The 24219-nt window shown below is 38.0% G+C and overlaps 1 protein-coding gene across 1 annotated transcript in view; it reads right to left on the bottom strand.

The window, feature by feature from the left end:
* lrmda (leucine rich melanocyte differentiation associated) overlaps positions 1-24219 on the bottom strand; it is a 1010599-nt gene that overhangs the window by 362900 nt on the left and 623480 nt on the right. The window contains exons 4-5 of the mRNA XM_078530808.1: positions 6466-6592; positions 5207-5346 (exon numbers count right to left, since the gene is read on the bottom strand). Of these exons, the coding sequence (XP_078386934.1) occupies positions 5207-5346; positions 6466-6592 (267 nt within the window). The remainder of the gene's footprint in view (positions 1-5206; positions 5347-6465; positions 6593-24219) is intronic.

Below are 24219 nucleotides of genomic sequence, written 5' to 3'. Positions count from 1 at the left end.
AACATTAAGGTCCAAGTATCTTTTGGCCACTTCAACTTCACAGCTATCTTTTCAAATGAGGTGAAATATCTTTCAACTCCATCCTCTGTAAACGTAGGCACTAAATGAAGATTTTTAGTTCAATCAAAATTCTCAGTGGAATCAGAATCATCCTCTGAACTATTATCTCTTCTTACTTTATTCTAAGTTTTTCTCTAGCCAAGTCATGTTTGAATTCTTTCTCTTTTTGAAACTCGAGCTTTCACATTTCAATTTCTTTTGCTCTTTCTTTTCTTTCTCCTTTCTTTCTAATTCGAGTTCTTTTCATTTCTCTTTGTCTCTCTTTTTCCTCCAATTCAAGTTTTTTCATCCCTTTTTCTATCTTAATCTGCTGCATTTGCAACTGAATTTTTGCTAACTCTTAGCTGTGAGACATCAATTTCAATCTAAATCTAAATGCTGAGTAATTACTTTAATCATATCATCCTTATAAAATCTTGCTTTTATTTCTACATTCAATTTATATGCTAGCTCTTTCAGTTTAGCCTGAGTCAAGGATTTCAAATAATCCACTCTTACACCTTCTACTCCCAGCAATAGTCAAAGCCATCTTTGAGTTCCAACCAGTGTAATATACTTCACAGCAAATCCTGTTCCTATGCCCAGCATCTCAGTGTACTCATATCTTTAAGGATTCACAGATCCCACTGAAATTCACAGATTTGTTGCATCCTGCAAGAGCCCCCACTTTGTTACGATCCCAGCTGATGTTAATACTGAACAAGTCAGATTCCAGAGTGAAACCTAGCTTGATAGGTCTTAACTTTTTTTTTTAGAAACTGTGGAAGAAAGTTACTGAACAAATTCACAGGAGTTTACTGATGAACATTTAACATAAAGAATAAAGCATTTATTAAACAGGGGGAAAAATGAACTATATTACACCAGACAAAAAGGTTGGAAAGATCTCAATACAAATGCCGGAAAATGATGCAAACCTATACCATTCCTTTTATCCCATCAACACCCTTACAGACACAAAACCTCAGTGAAGATTTACCACTATCTTAACACCAAGGCTTCTTGCTTGGACTGGCCCAGTTGCAAATGGTCGTCTTCTGGCAGATTTCTGAGCATTCACTAGATGCTTTTTCCCCAGTAACTGGTAACTCTCCCTGGGACACTCAAAACCACACTCTAAGCTCACTATTACTTCAACTGCAGAGCAAACAAAAGTTCTCTAAACTCAGTCCCCAGCAGCCTTGCAATATTTCTTATCAGAGAGCTTAGAACTCCTGTCTTCACTCTCTGACATACACACTGAGCTACTTCTCTGTCTTTCTCTGTGTGTCACTGCACCCCTGTTGCTAGGCAACAGCACAGTTTATTCTACTTTGCGTTTCTTTTCCAAATCGCTAAGCTTCCAACTCCTTTTTAACCCCTCTCTTCACATCAATAGTTGGAAAACCTCATTAAAAATGTACATATACGAACAAATTCAAAAAATCTGATCTTTTTGTTAGGAGGCCCCCTAGACTCCAGGCACCAAATTCACACAAAAAAATCTAAATGAAACTAAAACCATACTCCACTTTTTCTAACACACAAATATAAATATAAATTAAAATTAAAGTTATACATTTTTGTTGTTTGGAACCCCTTGCAGTTTATAAAAGCTCCTGAATGCACTACTGGTTGCCTTGATGGCTACATGGGTAAAATCAATGACCCCTTGCATCTATAGGAAACCAGCCATTCCTGCAAAGCCTCTGGCTCTTTCCAATTGACTGCTGTTTTCTGTAGTGAAGGAAATATAGTGATGGGCAGGCACGTCGAAACATGGCATCTCTGAATACCTTTATGTTGTGACATGCTACAGGCTGGCTGATCCCACTCAGGTCTCCACAGGCAGCCTGAAATGACCCGGAGGTGAAGAAGTTCAACACGACTGTCACTTTTAATACCACAGGCATCAGGTGGTAACCTACACAATTGGAGGCTCTCTCTTGTGAAAGGTGAAGTCTACGAAGACACTGTTACTCCATCATCTAAAGATGACATTCACACCTTGTAAATGCAATTTGCAGGGTATTGCCTTCACCTACGTTGGAGTGCCTGCTGTTGCATCTCTCCCACAGCCCCTCACTCCTCAGCAGCTTGCCTGCCTTCCTGCAACTTATGTTGTTCCTGTCCTGGACAGCTGGCCTCCCTCCTTCTCCTCCTCCCTTCACTGGAGGAGGTACCTCCCACAGAATATATATAGGGTCATCATTCCCCACCACAAATAATGCAATGCTCAAAGATGACTGGAGCACCAACTTTTTGGACCCTCCCCTGAGGGATAGCCCTGAATATGATCAGAGGTTTATGAATAGCAAAGATTTCTGAAAGAAATAACACTCAGCAGCTTCTATTGCTAAAGTCAGGCATAGGCCCACCTCCAGCCTTTCTATCCGACCTTTCATGGGGCCCTGAAAAAGATGGTGCTTCCTACCGGTCATACACCTATCTTATTATTATAGTGTTGGAATGTTTTATTGCCGTCAATCGGACTGCTAACTAGCTTTAACGGCCTTTAATTATTAATTTCAAAATGGCAGGTAAGTTGCCGATTTCGAAACCTGTCCCCCCTACCATATTATTGTGGACCAGCATGATGACGAGTTCACAACCCGATGTCATCACACTGGATATTATGCTTCTGCGAAACTACAGCAGTCCTGCTTTCACAATGTAAAATTCAGCCCTATGACTCAGCAGTATCTATAAATACGGTAGAAAGTTATTCACCAATAAGAAAATTTTCTTCCTTTGCTAAATAGTTGAGAAAATCATTTACAAAATTTAACGATGGCTTGATGAGAAGAAACAGTATTAATAGAGTGCTGCCACCTGGAACATTTTGCTCATGGGCCAACAAATCTTGCATGAAAGTGTTCCTCATGTGTGAGCCAACACAGTATCAGAAAGCTATTTACCATGATAAAAAAAAACCTGCAGTTTATTCGCTTTATCCACTTCAGGTACTGGGTTTAAGATCTCCTCCCAAACTCCATCTCCTCCACCACATCAAATGTACCATTTCATGTTTACCAATACCAAAATCCATTTGCCATTTATTTGTAGTCTCCTTTACTTCTGATTATGTTCATATTGTCTACAAATTTGGGCACTACTCCCTATGCAGCCTTATATCCAAATAACTGACACACATAATGAACAGAAGTAGTCCCAGAACAGAGCTCTATGGGGTACAGTTGACATTTTCAATTGCTGCAAAATTGTCCTTAACTTCTACTCTCTCTTACCACCTTTCTTACCAATTTTGATTTCCAATTTACTACCCTTCCCTCAATTCCATTCCTGTTTTGCTCTCCAATTCTTTCCTGCCTGATACCTTGATGATGGATATGAACTTTCCTTTCTGAAAGTTCATATCCATCACATCCACTGCCCTGTCCACCATGTCTGTCGCTTCCTTAAAGAATAAATACCAGAATAAATAATCCAGCTTCATACATGCTAGAGCCAAGGCCAAATATATGATTATATTTGCTGAATCCTATTTCCCCTCTCCACCTGTTTTCTTTTTCATTAATTTTTTATTCCCCTTCCATTAATTTTCTCCTTCTCTTTGCTGGTTTTCTCTACCACCCCCCACCACTGTACTCCCCACCCCCCAACAACCCCCAAACCACAGGTGCTATGCATCCTTCAGGACTCGCCAAAGTGGCCAATACTCGTGTGCGAGCCAAGGCAGTGTTAGCAGACTATTTAATCATAGGTCACATCGCAGCTGGGTCCACCCATGCCCTTACCTGGCAAGGGCTTCCACAGTGGTTGACACAAATTTTAAACAGTGAACAAAATGAGGAACCCTGGCCGATTTCCCTCACTATAACACCCGTATTAATCAGCCCAATTTTAGTATTCTGCCAATGCCCCAGTTAAGATCAGCAATCTCATTTGAGATGGAAGTAGACTGGGCTTCTAGGTTGGTATGGCTCAGACGCTTACAATTTTAACTAGTTGAGATTTTTAAGGGGTTGGATCTTCTCAATCAACAAAAGCTAAGTTTCTTAATGAAGGACACTACTGAGGTCAAGTATAAGCTCAAAAATAATGTTGGCAGGACATTTTAAAGAACTTAATCCCATTGAGGACAAAGGTGGGGGGAGAGGACTGAAACTGAGCCAAAACATGACGGCATTTTGGTATTAAGACTGCTCAAAATAAAACTGAACACAGCATGAGCAGGAAAATAGATACATTAATAAAAAATGTAGTCACTTTAGGGTCTGCCGGTTTCCCCAGTTTTTCCCAAAGTTTTGCAGATCCTGTCTATGCAAATGACTATTCTCATAACAAAATCATAGATTTCAATTTTGTTCCTGTACTAAGATAAAGTAATTTATTATATTGCAGCAAAACTTCACACATGTTGCCATTTATGATGTCAATGTAGTTTATTGCTATTGCAAAATGCAAACAATATTTGGACAGAAAGGGCCTGCAGTGTTGTTTTGATTAAATAACCTAATGTCATGATGGCTACATGTTTGTACTTTCAATGTAAGATTTAACTTTTAGAACTAAAAGTTTTCCTTTAGTACAATTTTTATTAAAACACATGCATAAACCATACTGTAATCTTTGCAAAAGTTTGCACCACTTTTCTTTATTTTCTTTAAAAGAACACAGTAGAAAGTTTAACTGCAGTATTTTAGATGTGCTTCTTTTCTGATCAATGGCTATAAATATTATATCACACCCTATAAAGGTTACCAGTTGTATATGTCTTTTTGACACCACTAAATGAACCATGCATATTTGCCACTGAATAATTTTTTCAAGCTATGCCTATCGTTTAAATGATTAATAGCTAGTATATTATGAACAAATACATACGGATATATGAATTAGGAGCAGGAGTAGGCCACTCGGCCCCTCGAGCCTGCTCTGACATTCAATAAGATCATGGCTGATCTGAATGTAACCTCAACCTCACAGTCCTACCTACCGCCAATAACCTTTCACCCCCTTGTTAATCAAGAATCTATCTAGCTCTGCCTTAAAACTATTCAAAGACTCTGCTTCCATCGCCTGGAAGTTAAGAAACATCAAATAATAAGGAACACCTTGATATTTTTATGCATTTCTCCAGCAGATAACTGAAAGGCATTTATCAGGTAACAACGCTTATCTCTTAGCAACAAGTACAACTAACCTGTATCTTTGGTAGTCACTTTCATCGTTGTCCAGGCTAACAAGTTCATTGGGGCAGGCTTCATTTCCTAGGAGGCTGAGGTACTTAAGCCAAGGCACCACTTCAGCTAAATGATCCAAAAGGCTGTCTAATTCAGTTATGTGTCAAAGGTCATGGTTAAGGATTCAATCACATTAATGAAATAGCATTTATAGGGAAGCAGTCATAGGTAAAACAAAATCATATACATCAGGAGCTGACAATCAAATTTACTGCAGCACTCAAGACTTGTCAAAGTTATTGTTTAAGGGGCAATTCACGGCTAACACATGTCAGAATTTTGGCATATATTGAAAGAATGTGCCTCTTTTTAGTTCACTTTCTTTCAAAGGTTCAGTGTGAAACATTTAAAACATTGACAAAATGATGGATGTTGTGTGGCTAAATGGTAGGCAATTGTTGAAACTGAAACTTTTCCAACAAGGAAACAAACAGTTAGTTCACACTACATCCATCACAAATACATTCAGTCCATTGCAAAATGAGTCTACAGTGGCAAACAATAACAGCCTTATTTCCCCACAAGAATATAAATAGTGGGCTGATACTTTTACACAGTCAGAATTATATCTCCAGTAAATTCTGAAAATCAATGTTGCTGAACTTTCACTGACTCTGCTGGGCCCTGTTAATTTAATAAACAGCAAAAATTGCCTCTCTGTGGGGTATTTTAGGGGGTTGTACAAAAATCATACTATGAATAATGTTTATTGCAATACCTTAATGAAGGAAGATCCATGGGAAATGGGGGTGACATCTGGTCTTTTTGAAAGTGTGGTAGTGAATATTTCCTAAATCTTCAGTTTTCTCATTTCCTTCTAGAATTGTTTAATGGATATTTCACATAGCATTTATCCCAATATAATTAAAATATATACTGCAATGAACACCATTTATATACAAGTGCCAATTTCTTGCCCTTTACCCCATTTAGTATTCTCCATGGGCCTGATTTTACCTCATTCATTATTATTCCAGCAGAGGGCCCCCTTCCATCCAAGACAAACTCTTGCAATCCTTTAAAAAAACACTTTTTTTCCATTAATGCTTACAAAATGACTCCAAACGGTGATGATTTGAGTTTGTAAATTAACATACTGCTAATTAATTTCTGGTATGCCCATCTTTGAAAAGAACACATACGCACATGAATAAAATTTCAACTAATTTCCTCTAATTTGGATGCTACATAATTTACAATGTCATTGTGCAAAGGATATTTGGTTCTTGTTGATTGTCAGGGTATGAAGGTGTGGTAACCTAGGCAACTTCAGGTCATTTCTGAGAAGATTGTTGTCCAGGATTAGTTCTTCCAGGCAGATGAATTCTTCCAGCCCTTCCAATGACCTGTAACAATAAGGGAACAGGAAAAATGATATGCTACTAAATCAGGAAGGCCATTATCCACGGATATAAATATTTCAACCTTCCCTTTCACGAGCTGGAAAGTTTTGGTTTTAGCCTGACAAGCGAGTGAATGACAAGAATTAGTATCAGAAAGTGCACTGGCACAGGCTCACATTTTTCACACTCTGGCAGGATGAAGGATGGGGGTCACTTAGTGAGTAGCCAGGATCTAAAACAAAAGGCTTCAGATATGCGGCCTACAGGATGAATTTGTCAATGTCTTGTGCCTTGAGGCACCCAGCCTTCTCTGACCCAAACCTTCATTCCCAAGATAAATAACTCTGTCACAGTTCACCTTCATTCCCTGGACACAAATTTAACTTGTCATCCATCATTCAGTCCAAATATCATTCCTGTGCAGCTAATGAATCTAGTTTTGCCATCACTCTCAAATATGACCACTGTGCAATCTTAAGAGATGAAGAAATAAAATTAAATGCTATATTTATTATATAAGGCTTCTGTTACCAATGAGAAACACAAGAAACCCCCCTCTTCACCTTTCTGTACCTGGAAAGCCTCCTAGGAGACTCATAGGTTTATAGCAACAAATCCCATGTTTTAGTATATTTAAATATAAAAGCACTTATTGTTTACCAATAATGCTATGTAAATAGAATATTCTTATCACAAGAATCAGCAAATGGATTGGAACTGGCAAATGAAAAAAAAACATCTAAATGCTTCAGGGGAAGAATAAAACAAAATGACATAGCATGAAGTGGGACAAAGGCTCTGGAACACTAGAGGGAGTTGCCCATTGAAACGGCCAGGCTCACTATTAAAGCTTGTTTTAGCATCAGAAACAGGCAGAGCAAATTCTGCACAAATCCCCTTACACCTGTCTGATTTTGATAATTTTGCCATGTAATGTTATTAGCTGCTCAGTTAAAAGGAGCTGCATCACACAAGGGCTTTCTTATTAATTGTTGTTTTCATGTCATCAGCTCAATATGCACTTTGTGATTTAATCAGCTAAATTCACAACTGTGAGCTAAGGGAAGTGGAGTGGGGTAAAAGAAGAGAAAGGGAATCATGGGTGTTAACAGTTTCTTACAGAAATCTGCATTTTATTTAAATGTCTTCTCTTTCTTCCTCGATATTTTCACACTTTCCCACCACGTTTGAAACAAAATGAATCGTAATGACTGATTGTTGTTTTAGTGCAGTTTTTGTTGGAAAGCTGACGAGCAATGTTATTTGCCTACTGTGTCTTTCTATTCACACAGCTCTAATGACCTGAAAGCTGCCCATTATCTCACCCACAGGTACCATCTCCTTTATCTCACTGCAAGGCTCACACCATTCTCCCAAAGGAATCCCAGCATAGCCAAGAGATTTACATCGCAATTTCCAAAGTCACATCAAGATGACAAAACATCAAACTGCATTTCATTCTGCTCGATTCAAATGGAAAGAACTTTAAGTTTCCACTGTAATTAACCCTATCCTCGTTAAGATAATTATGATCAAGCTCCCTGTCATACCTAATATCCCAGAATCATTGCCTATGGCTCACACTTCACCCTCATTATCTTACAAAAATGTTGCATACAACAGGCAGTGGCAACTGCCCTCCCTGCTGAGCACCGAGGAGACTTTCTTTTAAAGGGAGGGGGCAATGTGTTATAAGGATAGGTCTACAACACCAGTGTGAAAAGGCAATGTTTAGATTCAAACAAAGCAGCACAGACTGGGGAGTGACAGGCAAATTGACATGCTGTTCAGAGGGCAAATGATAAATGTTTGATGAATTGGCAAATGCTGAAGGAGTGATGGGCTTCATATGTGCATAATGGACTAGCTGCCTTTCAGTTCTGATTGCCTGCCAAGATAAGAGACCGTAATGAATGGGCGAACAGAGCCCTGCCATAAAAAGTAGGATTCAACTGGTTTTAATAAACTTAATAAAAGTGCAGAAGCAAGAGACGGCAGTTGAAATGAGATGTGAGAAAAGAGTGAGATTAGATCTATTTTAAAAATCTTGACGGCAAAGTTGCAGGAGGAGAAGGAAGCAGGAATAAAAACAAAGTTCTGTCACAGGGGCTGTGAGACAGAGTGCCTCCGGTGCACTGGGTGAATTATAGACTGCCTCTCAAGATTCACAGCTCTTCATGGTAGGAGGTTAATATTCTCACATGTCATTAGGTCTGCTGGCTCCACTGATGGCTCATTGAATCAGGCAGCAAATTATTTCCTCATGCTGGAAAGGACACCACACTTCAAAGGGAAGGAGCCAGGGTCAGACTGGCTCTGCAGTTTGATTAATGACTCAGGATCAGCAGAGGTTGCCTGTAGGTATGAATGTGACTGAGGCTTTTGACAACACTGACTTTAGAGCACGGCTTGACCCAGGCCCTTACTAACTTTGTTTCTAACATTGCTTTTGACTGACCTGATGGGGACTGTCAGTTAAGTTTATGACCCTATACACTATGCTACCAAAGATGGGGAGTCATTGTCTGCAGAGCTTGATAGCTATTTTTTTGAAAGTGCAACTCTACTGAACAAGTCTTTGTTGTAGTGACTCTACTCAGAATGCACTGATTACCGATATATTCCATTTCATGAATTACCAGTATTTGTTTTTTCACATTCTATGGGGCTGATTCCCTGGATGGAGCAAATCAACTACAGGTAGTTTGTTTAAATATAGAAGTAACACACTGAATTATCACTAAGCAACTGTCATTTCTATTTCTCTGATCAATCGTATTTGATTGATGTCATTGACGCAACTATGCCAATTGCCTCTATTAAGCCACTCCCTACATCAGACCACATCAAAGCACTTTAACTGCCTCAACCCCTTCCCCCACCCCTCCATGGTTTAAAGCGTTTTAAACCAACAAAGTAAAATTTCAAAAGTTAGACTTTAAAATGCAAACACAGGCTAAAAGGTATTTCATATCACTACGTGCAATTTCAAGCCTTTTCACCCAAGGCGAGAAACAATCTCAATATTTGAACATGAAGTTGAAATAAAAATGGCTGATTATATAATCGTGACTAGGCCTAGGGCTTCAACAATAAGGAAGGGATTAAAGTCCCTGCCACCTGTGTTGTCATTCTCATGGGCCCCATTAACACCACCCTATTCATTTTTTTTAGCTAACAGATTAAAATGCAAGTGCCACAATCTTTGATCTTTCATTCAGCGATGTAAATCCATTGAAGCCTCCAACATTTTCTGCTGTGGTAATTAGTACTCATTAAAAGTCTGTGCAGTATTTTTCCCAAAGAAATTGCTTTTACAAGTGCCTTCTATCTTTGAAATATACGCATCACTCACTTTCTTTTTAGCTAATTCATGTAGATCAAGTAGATTAGTGACTCCATTATTTCAAACACAAGGGAAAACAACAGGTTTTTATAATCTATCTGACCTGAGGATGGTACAGGGTTCTGATCAGGATTTAGATACATCATTTCACCCATCTGTATGAACAGGCCATTAATTTAGACATTTAAAGAATCTGAAATAAATTTCCATAGACCTCAGAGAATTTTCTTTATGAAATCATAGATTTATACCCCATTGCCATTTGTAAAAAAATACATTTTAAAATTGGCTGCATATTTTAAATTATTCAGTTGACGTTTTACTCATGAGTATTCCAGCACTAGTGTTAACAATAAATTCTTTCACATTTAACAAGAGTTCTATGAGGTACTTTATAAATAATAAGTGTATGAACGTTGGTATTTATTGGTATTTATTACATTACTTTCCTTTTACTTCCTGAAAAATATCAGAGGCAATGATTGGATGTGCAAGTCTAGTGACATCACAGAATTAATGAAAATGGTAAATCAAATGTAGCACATACAAAAATTGCAAGAAACACCAACTGTGTCTCTGCGGCATGAACCTCCTCTTTCCTGACAGCAGTTTAAATCTGGCACTAAGTCAAGGTGATCTCCAGGTGCCCAGCCACAGTGATGTCCGCAAGCAGGATAAATAAGCAATCACATTGAAGGATTCTCACGGACAGCAAACCTTTTCCTTCACTTTTAATTTAAATTTTCAGATAGTGAAATAAATGATTATGATTGGAGTAGGATAGAAGCTAAAATATCAAAAAAGTATTTGTCATAATGGAGAAATGTGACATTCCATAAATATAAAATAATAGTTTCAGGGCCAGTGAGGATGTTTATTAGTAATTATGAAGCTAGCACATTGTTGAAAATCCAGTTACACTTAATTCAACAAGGTGTAACTTATTCATTGGTTTTTACATTGAGACTAACAGTGAAAGACTGGAAGCTATCATGAATTCATAACATTTCTCAACTGATGTCTGGGGCTGCCTCAGCAGCATACCCTCTGGAGTAGCTGAGAATAAATGACAGTAACTTCTTGATTTATGCATTTTTCTGTGCACATGTGGACTCCTGAAGTTGCTGCCAGTTTGAGTGGAGTGTGAGAGCGTACACAGAGTTTTGTCATCATTAGCACCACAAAATCTGGGTCTTCTCCTAAACAATGGAAAATAATATTTATAATTTTAACAATTATGGGGCATCCTTGTGTCATTAACATTCGAAGCAACATCATTAACATGCAATATCCAAATAATTGTCCCAAGCAATTAATGAGGTAAATAAATTAGCTTAAAATATGCTGACATATTTTGTCATTATATCCACGGAGAATCTGAATAAAACATATCAGAAAGACCCAACAATCAATCACTCACCTGTGCTGAGCTATCTAATCTCAGTAGGTATTAAAGACACTATTTGGCCTTGGTGTCCCTAGGATAGAGAGAAGCAAACCCTTTGGGTCTTGCCTTTCTGATCACAATTCAGTGACCACAGCTGGATGTGTATGTCTACACTTTGGTTAAGGACCTCCATTTGCCCCAATGATCAAATAACATGCTGACACTTACTGTCAGATCTCATACATTGAGCAATCTCCATTTGAGAAGAAGTGAGAGTACAACCAGGAAGGGAAGGGAAAGAAATTCAGTGAGATGAGGGGGAAATGATTTAAAATAAAGGATAAGGATCAATTAATTTTAAATATGTAGAGGGATTTGTTCATTTATGGCAACAAAATGTTGAGCGTTCTTTCATTGTGGCAGTGGACTATGAATGATGATTTTCTTTGCCCTCCATGTAACTCAAATTTATTCCACAATATTCAAGAATTCAACACTATATTTGGCTACAACAAAAATACTAAAAATACTATCACAATGCCGAAGCTGCAGCTCATTTCAACACTGCCAAAACTTTCAAAGGGAAAGCATTTTTTGAAATAATCCAGTCAAAAACAGAGGTGATATATACTGCCTGTACTAACGTTGATTAAAATATTCCACGTTCTTCATGCATAGCTACAGTAAATGGCATTTTCAAATTCAACTGCCAAAACATAAAAGGTATTTCAACTTGGATAGAATTATTTTTGGAACGGAGTCAAAAAGGTATAACTTCTAAAGTGTGAATGAGGTCAAGAGTTTCATTTCTCCCCAGTAGTTTTCTGGAAATAAATATTTAGCAGGACATTAACATGTAATTGAGGGCCTTATTAACAAAATAATTCAAGACTTTTTACCATATGATAATATTGCTTAAACATAACCACTTAGACTTAGCAAATTAAAACAGTTCAGAAGAAAAAGTTGTGTTCCCTTGAATTGACTAAATGTCGGTTATCAGTAGTTGAAAAGCAAACCTCACAAGACCCTGCAAGTCTAATCCTTTTAAATTCACGCAGTCCAAACTGCTTTCAACATCATTAAGTATTATTCTACAGTCAATTCATTCAATTAAAAGTTTTCTTTATTGCGTAATCATCCAAAACTTTTAAGATTGCCACATCAAAGGTCTGCTTTGGAGACTGTGCTCCCAAATGACTCTGATCTTACCTATAAAAAATGACATACCTATCCATAATTAGTTTTGCTGTTAAATTGATGTATTGTAGCATTTAAAAATGCTCCTTTGTCAACTGTTCTACCAGGTACATGTTTAAGTACCAGCAGCAAAAATCCTTAATGTCCATTCTGGAGTTGGGTGGGGGATGGGGAGGGTGGGTGGTCAGCAGAATGAGCATACAAAAGACAAACTTGTCTTTTGTTTCTACAACAGGCCCATCCCAAGGTTACCCCCCATGTTCACTCAGTTTAAATACTGTTTAACCATTGTGCAAGATTCACCAGGCTGAAACAGCAATACTGCATTCTATCCAGGCCTACACATATCAAAAGCATAATGTGGCAGAAATTATTAAAAATAAACAGAAAGGCAGATTTTTGACACCTCCATTTACTTTAGTAGCACAAATTGTAACCTATTTTGCCAAAATTTTCTTCAAAAAATTAAAATGACTATGGTCAGAGAGAAAAGAAGTACAAATCCAGTCCAATTAAAAAAGCCAAATGCTGCTTTACACAGGCAATTCAAATTAGCTTCAAATATTTACTGTACCAACTATATTATTTAAAAGCTTCATTATAATTCTGTAACACAAAATTTTTTTTAAAGCAAAAAAATCAATTTTGTATTACAATAAAATAAGTATAATATGGATGGGAGCTTCCTCTGGAATGCTAAGGTTTACCAGGTTAATACCTTCCAAAAATTTACACTAACCTAATTTTCACATGGTGTCATTTGCCATCATCAGCACTAAAGTGTGTAATGATCCAAAATAGAATGAATTAAGCTTTTAGAATAACTTCAGGAGCATCAATTTTGGGCATGAGTTTTTATGACGTACTATTATTTGTAATTTAAGCTGTGATTTATAACAAGCTTATACTTGATCATTAAGAAGTGTTTTGGAATATTTTTAACCAATTAACATTGTTATAACATCATTTAAATGGCTTTGCAAATTCATTTCATAGTAAATTAGTTTGGAAATTGCTCTAATTGTTACGCTAGAAGATGTCCTCTACATCTTGTCTGGAAAAGATCTTTTGTCTAGTGACATTATGTGTCAACTGGGCTAAGATTCCTGCCTACCAGGGACATTTAAACTGTGCAGCAGGAGCCACACTGAGGATTAACCAGAGCTGTTTCTCAGGCTTTAAGAACTACAGTAAATCTTCAAACAATTTATCCAAACAAAACCCAATGTGTGGAAAAAGACACTGGAAACAGATGAATAAGCAACATCAATTACCAGGGTTTGACCTTCGTGCCCCGCACCATGGCACAGATTTCACACCAAATCGGAGCAGATTGAAGTTGACATGCATGTAGTGAAAACACTGGCCCTCACAAGGTTTCACTCTACAATCACACAGCCAGGGAAGGGGCCTGTGAACAGGCTGGTGAATAAGAAATCACGCATAATGTGCCTGGGTTTATTTTAAAGTGAACAAAATGGCTCAATTTGAGCACTTAGTCTGCAGAAATTGACCAGTCTGAGATACAAGAGGAACATCCATAAGGACAGCAGAAACTGCCTGCAGATAGCTACAGTGGAAATAAATACAATGGCTGCCTTCCAATGAGTTCTACATGATTTTAACCCCTCCCCCAACATCTCTAGTTTACATCACTGATGTAATATAAAAATATTACATTACAGTGAGGACCCTATCGACATTATGTATGCGACATTACATATCTTATTAGAGAAATCTTCAGTGATAGCAGCTACTGTTTGAATAACCAGTGGTTTATGGTAAATGCATAATGATATTTGATTGTAAAATAAATCAAACCAGGAATTAAATTCTCAATCTCTCTGGCAAAGTTTTGTTTAAAGTTGTAACTTTCTACTGCCAGGAATGGAAACAAATCAAAATCAATCCCCACCAAGAGAAGGCACACACATCTTTATATAGATTTAAGGTGATTGATAGAAGGATTAGAGGGAACATGAGGAAAAACTTATTCACCCAGAGGGTGGTGGGCGTCTGGAATTCACTGCCTAAGTTGGTGGTTGAAGCTGAAACGCTCAACTCACTTAAAAGGTACCTGGATCTGCATCCAAAGTGCTGTAACCGGTAAGGCTATGGACCAGGTGCTGGAAAGTGGGATTAAAATGAGCGGCTAGTTTCTTTTTCTGGCTGGCGCAGACACAATGGGCTGAATGGCCACTTTCTGCACCATAACTTTTTTGTGGTTCTAAGGTTCTCTATATGTCCCAAATAATATATCTTAACGATATCACTATTTTTCATGTATTACCTAGGGGTTCATGACTCATGCCAGAGCTGGTGTGAATTTTCTTTTAGTGCTACATGAATCACTACATCTTCTATGATACATTTTCATGTTGAAGTCCTTAGCTGATGTGATGAGTTGATTTCATAAAAGCTATTTTAAACCAGCGCTGAACATCATACTTCACAAACATCAATGTATTTAAGGATGGAGAGAACTACTTTTTTATTTCACATCTGCACAACAAAATAACTTTTATTTAGTAACTGCTATTAGAAAGAGGTGACAAAAGAAACATTTTATACTTCTAGAGGATTTTTCCTAAATGTTAATGCTGGAGGTTGTAGTGCTTCTTCCATCTTTTCTGACCCAGTCTTTACAGCACGCTCATGTCCAGAGCAATGGGAATAAAACAAAAGTAAAAGGGCTTACATTTATATAACGTCTTTCACAACCACAGGATGTCCCAACAGTCCTTTACAGCCAATGAAGTACTTTCCTTCGAGTATAGTCAGCCCCCCTGCTGAAAACACGTTTGGCGGGGGCAGGTAAAATGCAGCCCTCAGTCTGGAGGTAAGGCACATTTCTGGATAAAAGATTTGACAAATAAAATCTTCCACAAAAAAGTGCCATAACTTCAGCTTTCTCTACTGTACGACAGTGTATTTCAGGTCAGCTACAGCTTAGTTGGTGGCACTTTTGCTCCAAGTCAGAAGGTTTGGGTTCAAGGTCCACCCTACAGACTTGAGCACAAAATCTAGGCTGACACTCCAAATGCTGAGTGAGAGCTGCACTAGCGAAGGGGCAATCTTTCGATGAGATGCTACTCTGAGGTGCTGCCTGCTCTCTCAGGTGAACATAAAAGATCCCAGGGTACTACTTTGAGGGAGAGCAGGGGAGTACTCCCTGGTGCCCTGGTCAATATTTATCTTCAAAGAACATAATTTAAATAGATTATCTGGTTATCAGTGCAACCTTGCTGTGCGCAAATTGTCTGCAGTGTTTCCTACATTTACAACAGTGACTACACTTCAAAAGTATTTCATTGTCTGTAAAGTTTTCGGTGTCCTGAGGTCATGAGAGATGCTATTGAAATGCAAGTTCTTTTCTTTTGTTCTATTTCCCACATGGTTATGTGTATTCATCAATGACATTACAGATTTTCATCCAGCTTTGAATAGCTCTGCATTTTCAGTCTGTGTCCAATGGGTACTACATTAAACGTGCTAAACTCACATTCCTTACAGCAAGAACAAAGTCATATTTCATCCTAGCAGCCTGAGATAAGTTTAAACTCATGTCCCAGAAATGAAAGGACTAATTGCTAACCCAAAGAGCACAGTTCATACAAATATTTTCTCTTTTTTTTTACACATTTCTTTCCATTTCCCTTGCAATTCTTAGATATTTTGGCACTCTCCCTCCTTTTATGTCTCACTGCCATGCAATCATCCCGAGGTAAGTGGATGGCAGGCAATCATTCCTAGTTCTCTATCAATATCCAATGAGATTCAATTACACTTTCTCTTAGCATCACAGTGTCTCCAGATGGCTTGATCAAGATGAGGGGCTCTTGACTGACACAATACTCTTTGTGTTTTAGTTAATACGATAATGCAGGTCTACATTACATGCAACAATCCAAATTGACCAAGATTAGATTACCTTTATTTTTTTCTGAATACATCTCAGTTTCTTGACAAGCTTCATGATGTGCATATGTATGGATAAATGTGACATTTAATGTGGCATAATTAATTAATACGTGCTCATGTTGATTTAAAAACTTAACCTGTTTTGGTATATGTTCACTCTGCACACTTCAATCAAATGCTTTAATAAGTTTGCATTCTTAGCATTCCCTAGTGCTATTCGCTAGAAATGGGTATCATCCAAAATTTTGTTTGAGTGTATTGCAACTTTAGCAAGGTCAATGTATTTTTCACGCTATAATAGGGACTATGAGAATCAATGGCATGTAGCCCAAAGGTCAATTTTTTTAAGAGAATAAGAACATATGAAATAGGAGCATGAATAGACCATTTGGCCCCTCAAGCCTGCACTGCCATTTAATAAGATTATGGTTGACCTGATTCTGGCCATAGCTGCACTTTTCTGCCTGCCTCCATAATCCTCGACTCCCTTGTAGATCAAAAATCTATGTAACTCAGCCTTGACTATATTCATCACCCAGCCTCCACTGCTCTCTGGGATAGAGAATTCCAAAGATTGATGACCCTCTGAGAAAAAAATCCTCCTCATCTTCAATTTAAATGAGAGATCTCTTATTTTGAACCTGTTCCCTTTAGTTCTAGATTCACCCACATGTGGAAACATCCTCTCAGCATCTACCCTGTCAAAGCTGTTATGATCCCCATAGACCAATAACATTTTCAGTGAATAGCTGAAAAGATGACATGCCAATATTTCATGTTATATGACATTTACTGTAACAAATAAACTAAAAGCAATATTAACCAAACACTATTTTGGGGGTAACTTATACTTTAAACTACAAAACAGAACATTCACCTTTTGCTTTTTACATAACCAAATATCCCACATTTTACAGCATCCTTAAATAGTCATTCAATTCTCCCAGAGCCAGTCCAAAGTGATTGTTAGCTCCTGAGGGTTTACTTCCATTCTTTTCCTTTCCCAGCCTTGTAACTTATAACCCCAGAATTGTGTTTCTTGCTGAGAGTTTTCCTGGAGATTCTCCCTCGAGGTCAAGCGAGATGAATCTTCCAGCCTTTTGGTAAATCCTCACAAATTTGGTCTTTTTAACCCATGCACAAACATTCCTGTGCAGTGAACCATGGAGAATTTCTGGCTATATTTACTCCCTCTGTCTCTCGGATCCTAGCAAACTGGCCTGTGAAATTCAGGGATATCTTTTAGGAGAATCTTGTAATCTGATCCTGCAATGGTTTCCTATACACCCTTCCCATCTCCAAGGCAACGTGAATCATATGGGCCTTGCATCCAGGTAGACATGCTGATTAGCTATCCTTCAGACTCCCAACTTCATCCTACTATCTTGAAATTAAATAGACAATTAAAGCATAACTGTTTACAAAACTTGACATTATTAACACCGTCTTTGGACTTTGGCTTATCTACTGTCAGCACAGATGCTTCTGCCTTTGAGTACATTGAGCACCTTGCACCTTCTTCCCAGTGAAACAACCAGGTCCTCCCCTTTAATCCTTAACAATCAAACCATCCAAGTTTGCTGTCAGCAGAATTTAGAATAGGTCACATGACTCTCTTCATTCCTCCATTTTACCCTATATTAAAGCACAATCCCAAACATAATGATCATATAAAATCTTGCATTTTTAACAAGCCCCCTCAGAATCAGCAGGTCCAACCTGCTCAAATTTTCCTCATAAGACAATCCCTTTATCCCACTAATCAACCTAGGGAACTTTTTCCTCAACTGGCTCCAGTGGAACAGTGGAACTTTTTTTTAACTCATTCACAGGATACAGGTGTCACTGGTGAGGCTGGCATTTATTGCCAATCCAAATTTCCCTTGAGAAGGTGGTGATTTTTTTCACCAAAAATATACTTCATTCATAAAAATTTGTAAAATTGCATTCCATAATAATTCAAATTAGAAATTACCGAAAATGCAATACGGTTCAAGCTCTTTCCACACAACTTAAGAAGCTGGTGACAACTGAGTGGTTTTCTAGACCAAGAATAGTTCAGAGTTAATCATTCCATCTGGAGACACATGTAGGCCAGACTGGATAAGAACAGCAGATTTCTTTCCCTAAAGGATATCAGTAAACCAGATGGGTTTTTATGACAATATGATAGTTAAAAGGTCACTAATGATACTAGTTTCATTATCTAAATTCCCCACTGTCATGGTGGGATTTGAACTCGTGTCTCTGGATCATTAGTCAGGCCTCTGGATTACTAGTCCAGTCATATAACTACTTTGTTACTTGCCTGGATTAAATTACAATCTTGAATTCAAATTTTCTAACCATTTGTAAAAACAAATGAAGATTTTTTTTTAAAGTATTATAATTGGTCATTACGAAATTCACCAAGCATGTAACCTATTATCTCCCATCAGCATAATCTGAAGTAATGTTTTAAAAGGGTTTTAAGAACAATGTAAAAAATGTGGATGAAAAATTTGTGGACAAAAGAAGGGTGGTAAGAAAAAGTCAAGTTTTTTTTTCAGGAATTACTATCATGGTGAAAATCTGCTCTATTTGCATATGACAGCCATGTAGCTGAACACAGAAGGTGGCCGTGAGGAAATAGTTTGAAAAGTAACAGCTGACTACAGACATCAGAGAGAAGGTCACAATGTGACTCTGGCGTGATGTCTTCCATGTTGACTAGCTTACTTACAGGTATTGCCTAGACCCACACTGGAATGATTACCTGAATAATGTACTGGAGAACTGCCAGGAACTGTGGATCTATAGCTGAGTAGGTGCTATGATGTCATCAAGAGACGCAGAGGGGAACATGGCAAAAAAAAGTTTCCTGCTTTAACAGGAATAATCAAAAGAGGTGCATGCTATTTTTGCAATATTAATACAGATTGATTATATATTTACCAAATACTTTTTATCTAAGTCAGAAAATTTAGAAAATTTTCAAATGTAATTTACATCTTTACCATGTATTTCCTGAACAATTTGTAAAATTATCTATGTCCTTTTGGGGCTGTTACAATTGTATATATAAATACATGGCTGCATGTTGTATACTTACATCCTCTCCCACCCGAGGGCACTGTGGTAGTAAGTCCTTACAGGCCTCACTGAAAATGCCTCTAGCTCATTATAAACTTCCAACAACCAGCAATAACTTTAGTTTTTGATAAAAATGATGAACTGCATTATTATTAATGCAATGAACAATGATTACTGAAAAATGGAACTCTATGCACCAAGTATAGCTCAGCTCTAAAATATTAGGGTCCACTATGTCATTGTACATGGACTAGAAATATAATGCTGAGCACTCAAAATTATATAATTCATGCTAATTCAAAAATTGCTAGTGATGCTTATAGTGTCAGCATTAAACTTTTGTTACCTCTCATCACAAAAATGCATTAGTTGAGATGTATGCTGAAGACATAGCCATTTCTAAAATCTCATTGCAATCTCAAAGACTTCACACATTTCCCAATTAATTCAAGAACAAATATTAGATATTAATTTATTCCTTTTACTTCCTCATTAGCTGTTAGCAGTTAGACTAATGGCAGAAATGGAGCATAGCTTCAAAGTAATTTTCAAATCAAATGAGATTTTTTTTTCAAATTCCAAAAGTAGCATTTTAATCTGTAAATGTTCATTTGTGCAGCAACTTCATTTAGACATTAAAATTATCTAAATGACAAAAATCCTCTTTTCCATTTCTATTAGAATCAGGCAGTAGCAGAAAACTCAGCCCTGCACTTTTTGACAGTCAAATTACAGAATAAAATGAAAAATGCCATTAAGCCCATAGGTTAAAAAGTGTCAAGAACACTTTAAAGAGATATCCCATTTAACTTCAATATCTGCATTAAGTGTCACTAATGTGTTATTTATCACCTGTAATCAGACAAAGAAATAGAGTACTGCTGAAATAAAATACTTCTGCATTCAGCATGTAACATTTCCCAAGGAAATCAATATTATTAATATAAAATCATGATAAAGCTTACTTTCTTGCTCCAATCCAGATCTTCTCATGATTTAAATTGAGAATGAATGATTTCCTGTAGCGAAGTAAAATTCCAAAGTATAATATCTAAACAGACAAAACCTTGTCACAGACAAGAGTCCATTAGACCCTCATTAAGATGAGAATTATTATTGACCTAGTAAACATTAACCAATTTCACACCTGTTTGCTGCAAAGTCAACAGAAATTTTGATTGATGACTACACAGAGATAAAACCACCAGCTTCCATCAGGTATTAAGATCACTGATAAAAAATGCTTCAACTGATGTCAACAGCATCACATTCACATTATAGCTGAAAAATCTATTCAACATAAAACTCAAGGTAACTTATTTTGTAATGGATATTTACACAGGATGTCACAGTTACACTTGTAAATTCATTGGAAATGGTACCAAGAATAGGAAATATGTCATGTGTAGTTTGTTCACATGATTCTATGAATTGATACAAAAGAAAACTTATCAGGCATAATGCTTTTCACTTTGTATTTACATATAAATCATTTTTACACTGAAGAAGGGAGGTGATGAAATAGTTTGGCTTCTACCCACAGACCTTCCTTAAGTCACCAAAGTTTAAGTCAGATGACTTTTCAATACTCTTCCCATCTTTAAATCTTGTATCTAACGCAATTTCTGAATCCCAAAGGGACACCCTAATGAGAAAAGTTCCTAATCCTGTCAGCTAGTATCCCTGTGCATTTATCAAGCATTATACATCAATATTGGACCTGAGGTATTTCAAAGTGCCATATAACTTTCAAAGCAGTAGAGTGTACTAACTTGCTGAAAAATGTACAGGTTATTGTACAGCTCAATAATAAAATTATTCAGAAGATATCCCGCAATTAAATCTTAAATGTAAAACTGAATTCAAAACGAAATCATCACACACTAAAGCAACATAACTGTCCGACTAAAACAAAAATAAAAGCTCTGAAATTATGTTGTGGCATATTATTATTATATAGATGTCTAATGGGAGTCAACTTCCTTGCTCTGCTATTTTAGTGGTCACCCAATTAAAACATAAGAGCAACAGGGAATTCTGTGTCATTACTGTGTTTCCTAATGTTCTGCAATCAATTGTCCGTGTTTCAGCCGAGTTTCTTCATCAGGAAGGAAAAGACCATCATTACCAGCCAGAATTCCTGAGACATTTTATGACTCAAATATATTAGCCTCAATATTGGCGTTTAGGTTTCCAAATAGAGGTCACCACATAACTCCAAGCTCACCCCTTTGTTGTGAGTGGTGGCCAACTTGGTACTATTGATAGAGTTAATCCACAGACACTTCTTTGGTGGAAACTTTAAGTTTGTTGACAAGGTGCTCAGCAGCTACTACATGTGTGCTTTCAACTCCAACTCTATCTCTATAGTACTAACTACTGAGGTAGCCTGTGCTACTCTTGTATTGGCTACCAAAGATCATGTGATCTTCCTTAACAAGCATTATTCTTAAAGACACATTACACACTTAATAAAACCATAATTACTATATTCCACCCCCTTTAACTCAGCACTTGTAAATGCTGTGCCATTATTAGAAATGATTACTTCTGGTAGTCCATGAATGGCAAAACTTTGACATAGTTTCTCAATTGTAGCCATCGACATTGGTGACTTCATCTCATATATGTCCAACCATTTTGAATGGGCATCAGCAATGAGCAGAAACATTGTTCCCAAGAAAGGTCCCACATAGTCAGCGTGTAACCGCTCCCACTTCCAAGGGTGTAACAGAACTGTCGATGGCAACTTTTGCAGTTACTGACATTGCACACAATTCTTCACAAAACTCTCTATTTTGTCATTCATCCCAGGCCACCATAGATGGCTGCGTGCTATGGTCTTCATTTGGGAAATTACTGGATATGCGCTGTGTAGTTCAATTAAAAGTGGCTCCCTTCCCTTTGGAGGTACTATCACTTGTGCTCCCCATAATAAGATGCTATCCTGGCTGGATTTTTCATGTCTTCTGTTGAAGTATGGTTTCATTTCATCAAATACCAACCATGAAGCACTTGTTTCTGTATTTGAGATAGGACTGGGTTCCAACTTGTCCAGTCTCTGATCTGTCAAGCGCATAACGGCGAGGAATCTAAGAAATTTAACAGTAAAGCAAGTTCTTGTGGAACTGGGACGTCCTCATCATTTTCTTGTAAAGGCAACCGACTAAGGGCATCAGCATTTGCAATTTGATTGCCAGGCCTATGTACGAAAGTATTTTCATATGCTGCCAGGATGAAAGCCCATTGTTGTATTCTTGCTGAGGCTATGGCTGGTATAGCCTCGTCCTCACTAAACAATCCTAGCAATGGTTTGTGGTCTGAAACAATCGCAAAATGACGGCTGTGTACATACTGGTGAAACCTCTTGACACCAAAGACGATGGACAGGCCTTCTTTTTCTACCTGCGAGTGTCCCTTTTCCGCTGTGGTAAGCATTCTTGATACGTAATCTATGGGCCGTTCCATGCCGTCATCCATCCGATGAGAGAGCATTGCTCCCACTCCATAGGGAGATGCATCACATCAGCACCAATTCTTTTGTCTGGTCATAATGCACTAATAGGTTGGACGAGTGCAACAATTTCTTCACCTTTATGAAAGCTTCCTTCTGGGGCACCCTCCAAGCCCAATGTTGGTTCCCTTTGAGTAGAGAATGCAGGGGTGGCAGCACTGTAGACAAATTGGGTAAGAACCGCCCATAATAGTTGATCACTCCTGGGAATGATTTGAGCTCTGAGGTGTTCTTGGCACAGGTTCCTCTCTTATGGCTCTCACTTTCTTCTCAACCGGGTGGAGGCCCTGTGAATCTACCCGGTGACCCAAATAGATTACCTTCCTCGCTTGGAATGTGCAGTTTTCTTTTTTTTTTAAACGCACTCCAGCTTGCAAGAAGCACTTTAAGGCTACTTCTAAGTTTCCCAATGCTCTTTTTCGGTGAATCCTGTTACCAATACATCTTCTAAATAGACTACAACCTGGGGAAGTCCCTGCAGGAAGCTTTCCATTGTTCTCTGAAAGATGGCGCATGCTGAGGAGACACCGAAAGGCAATCAAGTATATTGGTACAACCCTTTGTGGGTATTAATTGTGACAAATTCCCGGAAGGCATTATCTAACTCTAGTTGTTAATGAGCATGACTCTTTGTGCAGGTGGTTCCACCTACCAACTTGGCATACAGGTCTTCGATTTTTAGAATGGGGTGCCTGTCTAGCTTAGCTACTTTGTTAACCATCAACTTGTAGTCTCCACAAATTCGGACGCTTTGGTCGGGTTTAAGGATGGGGACTATGGGCGCTGCCCATTCTGAGAATTGCACAGGTTGTATAATGCCCAGTTTCTCTAGTTTGTCCAGCTCAGTGTCGACTTTTTCTCACAGTGCGTATGGTACCGGTCTTGCCTTCATGAGTTGTGGGGTTGCTTCCAGATCCACATGAATTTTTGCCAGCAGCCCCTGGATTTTCCCAAGTTCGTCCTTGAAGACTGTAGCGTACTTTCGAAATAGCTGTGGTAACCCACTTGCTCTCAACTGGAAAGTTTCAGCCCATTCTAACTTAATCTCCTTTGACCAGTTTCGTCCCAGGAGGCTTGGCTCCTCGCCTGCTACCACCATCAAGGGTAGCTTTGCCGATTGGCTTCCACAATGGACAGTTACTCTGCTTATGCCTTTTACTTGAATGTCTTCACCCGAATATGTGTTTAGC

This window comes from Cetorhinus maximus, chromosome 27, assembly GCF_964194155.1.
Source record: "Cetorhinus maximus chromosome 27, sCetMax3.hap1.1, whole genome shotgun sequence".
In the NCBI taxonomy this organism is placed as follows: domain Eukaryota; kingdom Metazoa; phylum Chordata; class Chondrichthyes; order Lamniformes; family Cetorhinidae; genus Cetorhinus; species Cetorhinus maximus.
The sequence above is the reverse complement of the archived record's forward strand: the minus strand, read 5'-3'. Positions and strand labels throughout refer to the sequence as shown.